Raw genomic sequence first — 8,012 nt, forward strand, 5'->3', positions numbered from 1 at the left:
CTGTCCTCACATTAAACTGTAGAATACTTTGGTATACAGAGGAGTTCGTGACTGGTGTCCAGGTCCTGTGGATGCAAAACAAGCTCAAATCATCACCTTCCACCACCACCAATAGTTGGGAAAAACAAGTCATACTTGTACTGTCATGAACTTGAATCTTTTAAGGCTTTCCCAAACAGAAAGTGGTGAATAGTCTACTTTTACCAACATTTGGGCTGCAAATTACCCTCATGATTCTACAGCAGTCAACAGTCCGATGCTTTATGTTGCTGAAAGATAAAGCCAGCCTTTATATCCTCAGATTACTCGGGCAAATACATTCTGTCATCGCGAGACTATCTGGCGTCTAATCTCATCATGTGACCAGTCTCGTGACCATCCCGGAAGAAGCGATTTTAGCGCTGTCAACACAACGCTTACAGAGAATAAACGCGAGAATATTCGCGCAGAGGTTTCGTCGTTGTGTCGCTTCATTTACAGTACAGCAATGGACGGATCTATGAAAGCATCTCTGGACGCCTCCGCCCCACCGCCGCAGTATTTCAGAGGGTGAGAAAATAGTATAACGAACTAGCTAAGCTAACGGCTAGCTTGTATACCCAGTGACCTGAAAACCCGAGCTCTGCGGTGCCGTTCATTGCCATAGAGACATATCTTTTATGTGGCACAATCCGGGAACATAGATGTAATTTTCACCAGGGTACATATCCACATCCGTAGTCAGCGTGTCAGAGCCCCCGTCGCTGTGTGGTTTGATCCCGGCTGACTCATGAACTTGTGCTCCTTTGCAGAAATGAAAGCTCCCTGGTTTCAGCCCTCAAGACTCTGCTGTTCTTCACCATCCTCATGGTCACGGTGCCCATTGGACTGTATTTCGCATCAAAGGCGTACATCTTTGAAGGTGAAGTGTGTCCAGATGATTGTGGACTTACCTCCACTCTGTTCCTGCTGTCACATTTTCTTGGGGTTTTTACTTTTTTTTGTAAACGTAGCACATCATCCAGATTTTAAAATCTATTGATCAGTGGTCATCTGCTGACAGGTTAATAGAGCAGTCAGTTTATCTTTAAGCTCTAATAGTAAGAGTCTTTTAGCATAGTATTTGTCATTCCATACCAACATTTCCATTTTAGATGATTAAAGATAATCCAGATGAGAATGTGCATTTATTCTGGATCTAGGGATTTATCGGAACTCTTTCCCCCATAATGATCACATTTGACGACCTCCTCAGTACCCACAATGACAAATATACTGGTTTATATCACCCACAATAATCGAATACAACCAGAGATGCTGTAGGTTTATATGGAAAGACATAACAAGCCACTGCAGCTTTTATTTTTCTGGGTTTCATTCTGTGCCAGAGAAAGTTGTGTTTAGCACCTCAATATAAACCTGACTTGTGACACTTTAAACTCCGTGATGCAGCTGCTGGTCGTCGCCATTAACGCTCTGCTTCTGTTTCGTAGGTTCGATGAAGATGTCAAGCTCTGACAGTTATTTCTACGCAGCCATTGTTGCGGTGCTCGCTGTGCATGTGGTTCTGGCTTTGTTTGTTTATGTGGCCTGGAACGAAGGTGCGCCTAAAGGCAAGGGCAAACATGATTAAGGCATATCCTTATCAGCTTAGAAGACCAGAGGAGACAGACCGACCGACGTGGTGAGGGATCCAAGCCCACCCCCCTCCCCTCACACCCCCTCCCAGGTCATGGGCATTGTAAGACCATCTACAATGAGCTGCATTAGAGCTCCGAGGTTAAAGGCTGAAACTACTCTGTGTTCCCCGGCAATGGCGGGGGGGAGTGGAGCTTGCTGAGTGTGCTTGCTCACCAGCCTCAGCGGGCCCGCCTTCTTGACTTTCTTTTTTTCTCTGAAAATATTACTTTTGTCAACAGAGGACAGCCGTGGTTTTTAAGAGGCTTTGTCATAAGCTGCCATTTGGCTAAGTGCTCTAAGTCCCTTCTCAGCCAAGAGTTTGTCTTGTAGGAAAGCATCTTGGGTTTTGACTGATGTGTGCAGGTGTGCACGCACACACACTTTGCCTCATGTTTAATGCATATGAAAGATTTGCTTCCAAAATGCTTCAATTAGCTCGAAGTCATGTTATTTTAATCACATTTCAGTTGTTGTACATTTGAGGATGTCTCTCAGCGTCATTATAAACTCATAATGTGCTTAAATCTCACGCAAACCATATCATTCGAGTTATCTGTTAACCCTTTTAAATAGTGTTTAAATTTGGTTTTCTTTCAGTTGATGTGCGTTTGTGTGCCGTAGCGTGGCGACATTATGAAACTTTGGTGTTGCAGTGAGTTCCTAATTCACACTGTATTTAAATTTGTGTGTTTTGTGTCGATGATGTAGCCAGTGACGTTGGTCGTCATGCAGATGTGAGTGCCGACTTGTTCAAATAAACTGGAAAGTGTACATTTTTGTTGTTTCTAGTGGTATTTTCTAAAAATACAAAGATGCAAGGAAACGATTTGTGCTTGGTTAAAGAATTAAACTGATTCTCTACAAAATCATCTTTTATTTTTAATAAAGTGCAGAGTTTTGATTTCAGGTTTCTAGTGTGCGTCCTGTTTTTTTACATGGTCTAATACCAGAACAACAAACGGACTACTATAAATGTGATATTAAAAAACACATTTAAAGTATTATCTTTTGCAATCCTCTGATTAAATCTTGGATGAACTGTTTGTTTTTTGTTGTATTTTTATGAATAAGACCTGCATGTGATGAGTGAGCCTTATCACACAAGAGGTCATGACTTCCCCTACTATTTGTTGCCATAACTAACCAAAAAATGTGCGCACAGAGATCAAACATCCTCGTAAACAAACTTATTTTTAATAGTCCACCCCAGAAGCACATTTACACATTGTCACAACAGTTCCAATCCTAACATTCAGTGTGGAAAACTGTCAAAACTGATTATTTAATTCATAAAAATATCTTAATGAAATAAAGAAAACATTTGCAAACCTCATTAACATGACCCAGATTTTTCCCAGGCCTGATAAAGACTGTAGTGAAAACCATTAGAATTTGGTTGCCAAAATAAAACAAGCTTTGTCTCACATGTCTGGGAAGATACCTTATTGACCTCTGCAGGGAGTCTGAATTGTCACATGGTGGCAGTAAATGGTCAGCCAGTTCCCACAGACAGCGCAGTAAAAGAAGCAGGGATAAGACCCGGCAGCTGCCTGGCCGTAACAATGTTTTCTGCCTCGGAAACCATGTCAGCAGCTGATTTCTCTTAGTTTTTCCCCTTCACACTATGAGAGCCTCTTCTCACCAGCACCGCTTTATGTGTGTGTAGCTCCCACACTGTACTCCAGAGTCGGAGCTGTGCAGCCTGCCTGCAGTGAGTTTAACAGGCTGGTGTTGGTGATGAGGTGACAGGCCTGCGAGCAATCAGACTGATTCAGTCAGCAAACATCAGATGTCTCCCCCCCCCTTCCTTTGGCTGATATTTCATACGCTTACCCTTGCAACAACAGTAAGATGGGGCAAGGGCAGGCTTTGCTTTTGGCTCTTTGTCATTTAGCACACATTAGCAGGTTGAATGCATAGTGTCAGTGACATGAAAAGCAGGCCAGAGAGAGCTGAGCGTCTACCTAAACGAAGGGTTACAAGCGATACACGTCAGCACTCCTTGATGATTTTCTTTTGTATACTCTGTCCTGTAACAGAGTTCAGATAACTCATGTATAGCACAAATGTTCTTGGTGCACTTTACATCGGCTCATACTGCATGTAGTAGAACATACACTCACCAGCCTTCATTAAGCACGCCTGTTCAGCTGCTCATTAACACAAATGTTAGCCAAGCATAGATTCAAACCGAGCATCAGGATGGGGAAAGAAAGCGATTTAGCTCATTTGACCCTTGCACAGTTGTGGGCATCAGATGGGCTGATCTGAATATTTTCCACACAACCATCTCTAGGGTTTACGGACAACAGTCTGAAAAAGAGAAAATGCCCAGTGAGCGGCAGCTCTGTTGTGGCCGGAGGTCAGAGGAGAAAGGCCCCACTGTAGAGCGCCTTTGTGATGTGGTGGAGCGGGAGATTCACATCATGGACGCAGCTTGTCTGATGCTGTTGTGTCAATATGGACCACAATCTCTGAGGGCTGTTTCCAGCACCTTGTTGAATCTCTGTCACAAAGAATTAAGGCAGCTCTGAAGGCAAAAAGGGGAGTTCAGCCCAATACCAGGAACATGTACCTAATGAAGTGGCTGCTGAGTGTATCAGATGCCTCCCTCACTTAGATTTCCCTGCCCAGCAGATGGCGTGCCCAACAGATGCAAAGCTCAAACAAGCAGCTGTGTTGGTGTTTAAGTGAAAGTAAAGAAAGAGGGCAGTAGAGTACCACGCTACAGCTGGTGGAAAATAAAGTCCACCACACTGAAACCTCGGGGAGCAAACAGAGTAAGACAGGAGAATAACTCATCTGGACACTTGAGATCATATCCACCATTAAACACAACGAAGGAGGCACTTTATTGTGTTAGTCTGCGTTGTTATTTCCCATGAAATTCAGCTCAGGCGCTTTTGAGAAGACGCAGGATATGTTTCAACACTTTAGTAGGTTTTATTTCACAGTTTCATCTGTGTAGGTGTTTAAAACTTAGAATTCAAGACAATTTAATTCTCAGTACATAGAGCTACATGTTAGGTTTACCAGAAACAACTGATATGTCACATAGATTTCTACATCTATCATACCTTCAAATCACTGACTAAAGTTTCATCATCAGGCGCTTTTAGATTAGGTGCTAATGACCAGACGCTCATCAAGGAGTGAAAAACCTATCCTGTTTATGCTCTGGTGTCCTCTCTGATGTGACACGTGTTGTGACATCAGGGTAAGATCCAAAGACCTGCCTAAAGTCCTTCAGAACGAGTTTCTATTATTTATCATTATCATTATTATTTTAGATACCTTTAAGGTCAGAGAGAAACCACAAAGATCTTCAAATAAAATATTGCATAGTAAGGAAAATAACAACAATTGATTTTTCCACTAAATACACCCCAAGGAGACTCCATGAAGCCATAAAATTCATGTAGGTAACTCTTGCAAGCTGTAGTGTCATAGTGCATGTAGCTACAATCAGAAATAGATGACCAGAATATGAAGTCTTTCAGGAAAACTCAAAAAGAGCCACTTTTACAGCTAACATAGAGGTATAATAACTATTATGCTCTCTAACTGTAACAGTATCCTTGACAAAGGCCAAAGTTGTCGTTGCAGTAGCGGAACTGCAAACCAGCTGTGAAAAATGGCGGTGAAAATGTGATTCAGGGTGGCTTTGCTAACTCAGGGACAGGACATAGAGCATTTACTGATTCACCTGTGTACATTCTGCATCACATTAAAGAGTGCTTGAATATAATGCAAAGCCATTTGTCCATGAGCCAAATCTTAACAGGAAGTGCACCTTTAAAAAGGATGATAATGCTAAGTGCACAAGGAAATCTATCAATGGATGTCTCTGAAACCTGGAACTGAGTCAAAAACAAGATCTTGCTGTAGTGTTTGGGGGATTTGAAAATGGCTAAACCTTCAAGTGAAATAAGTCAGTCAGTCAGTCAGTTGTCCATCCATCCATCCATCCATCCATCCATCCATCCATCTCTAATTCAGGGAAAGGAGTTGAGCTGGAGCCTATCCCAGCTGTCATATATAGCAATTCTTTCAATTTACAATCACAGCACACCTCTGTATACTTTTAGTCATTAATTTTTTTTTTGTTATATTAAACCGAGATCATGTGAAGCAAAGAAAGTATTAATAACACACATATAATGACAGACATGAGGCATCAGTAGCATAATATTTTTGGTCCATCACCCCAATTAAAATAACAATATTTTTTGTCGTCCTTGGTGGTCATGCTACATTTATCAAAACCTCCCGGGACATTAGAAAAAACGCAGTTTTGTCCAAGAAATGTGTTTCATGGATGCTTTTATTTTTGTGAAGCAGGAAACAGATAAAAGCGCCACTCTTAGGTTATTTATGCTTTATGTAACAGACGGAACTTTTTATGGCTGTAGATAATTTATCAGAATGTGCTGAATATGTCCAAAAATGTGCTACGCTGGACATCTTCTATCACAGTCCAACAATCTGATGGTGAAAGTGAAGCCCTGCAGAAGGATTTCATTTCAAAGCGCACTCATTTCTCTTCATCTGTCATCTTTTTTCTTCTCTCTCAAATATGGTCACATTTTTATTTCAATATCACCTCCATTTTTTATCTTCATTTCCAAAGATGGGTGGAATGTTTTTTAAAGACTGACTTATTGATTGATGAAGCTGACTCTTTAGTCTGTTGCGCTATTATGTGTTTTCACAAGTAACACACGAGGGATGTAAAGCATATTGTGCTTGGCACCACAACAGACGCAAGTATAGTACGTCCAGTTTTTGCTCATTGCAGATAGAAACTGCAGAGCTCCAGTCATCCTGTAACCTTTGCAGATATATTATATAGTATATATATATATATATGATATATATATATGTGTATATATATATATATATATATATATATGTAGTATATATATATATGTATATATATATATATATATATTTATATATATATATATGTTATATATATATATATGTGTATATATATATATGTGTATATATTATATATGTATATATATATATTATGTTATATATATATATGTGTATATATATGTGTATATATATATATGTGTATATATATATGTGTATATATATATATATTGTGTATATATATATATGTGTATGATATATATATATATATGTATATATATATATATATATATATATATATATATATATATATATATATATATATATATATATATATATATGTGTGTGTGTTTATATATATGTATATATATGTATATGTGTTATATATATATATATAATATTATATATGTATATATATATATATAATATATATATATATAAATGTGTGTAATATGTATGTATATATATATATATATATATTAATTATATATAATAATATATATACTATTATATAATATATTATAATATGGATTACACACACACACACATATAATATATGATATAATGGCAGGTTATGTAGAGGAGAATAATATGTCATGACTCCATCATGAATCATCATTAATTTGCAAATTCGGAACATATTTTAATGATTTAATTTCCACAAAAGTTATTTGACACAACAAATCACACCTTTCAACTTTTCTTTTATTTTGAAAAGATTTTTAATTTTTTCTATGGACACCTAAAATGTAACTGTGCCCTTTGGGTTGACTTTTGTTTAAACGCGGTTTAGGCTATAAATGAAACAGACGTGACAGTCAAGACAAAAAAGGTTCAGATATTTTTTTTTGCGCATGTTTGAGGTATAAAAAAAAAGATAATTATTCAACACACTTTAGTGGGCTACATACTGAACTTTGAGGATAGAAACACAGTAAAGATCCTATCATGCTCTTATTGATCTCATACCGATATCAGTATTGGTATCAGTACTATTGATATTTAGATGAATCTAGAAAACACTACAATGACACCCGGGTGGATAAGCTAAGAAAATGGATGGATGAACTCCTTGAGGCATCAAGCATAGAGTCACAAGGGTGCTTCCTCATGATGTACATGCTATGAGTTTCAAGGTTTCCATGCCAGCGATGTGTGCCTTCTTGGCACAGATGAGTATAAGATATGCGAGGGACACGCAGACAGCAAAGACTTTCCACGTGTTTATTCTCGCTTCAACATGTCCGTTTTAAACACGTTAAAATGATGAGTCAAACATCACGTGGCATGTCCTCATTTCAGAGACCCCGTGTTCGTTAACAGTGTGATCGTTTTCAAAAGAGAAGCCTTCAGAGCTGCGCTGCATTTCAGCTTCTGTGTGGGCCAATATTACAGCTGGTTTTCATGTATTATCACCAGGGTTATGACATATGAATAGTTGCAGTGTGATAAAGACTCAAAATCACAAATTGAAG

General features: G+C 38.6%; 1 protein-coding gene across 1 annotated transcript; it reads left to right on the plus strand.

Moving 5' to 3' along the window:
• Positions 1-349: 349 nt before the first annotated feature.
• Positions 350-2,565, plus strand: vma21 (vacuolar ATPase assembly factor VMA21). The gene is made up of 3 exons (XM_005927915.3): positions 350-549; positions 792-901; positions 1,473-2,565. The coding sequence occupies exons 1-3, from the start codon at positions 488-490 to the stop codon at positions 1,610-1,612; spliced, it is 312 nt and encodes a 103-aa protein (XP_005927977.1). The 5' UTR covers positions 350-487; the 3' UTR covers positions 1,613-2,565.
• The last annotated feature ends 5,447 nt before the right edge of the window (positions 2,566-8,012 follow it).

This window comes from Haplochromis burtoni, unplaced genomic scaffold (assembly GCF_018398535.1).
Source record: "Haplochromis burtoni strain Fernald_Lab_line unplaced genomic scaffold, NCSU_Asbu1 Contig_10, whole genome shotgun sequence".
In the NCBI taxonomy this organism is placed as follows: domain Eukaryota; kingdom Metazoa; phylum Chordata; class Actinopteri; order Cichliformes; family Cichlidae; genus Haplochromis; species Haplochromis burtoni.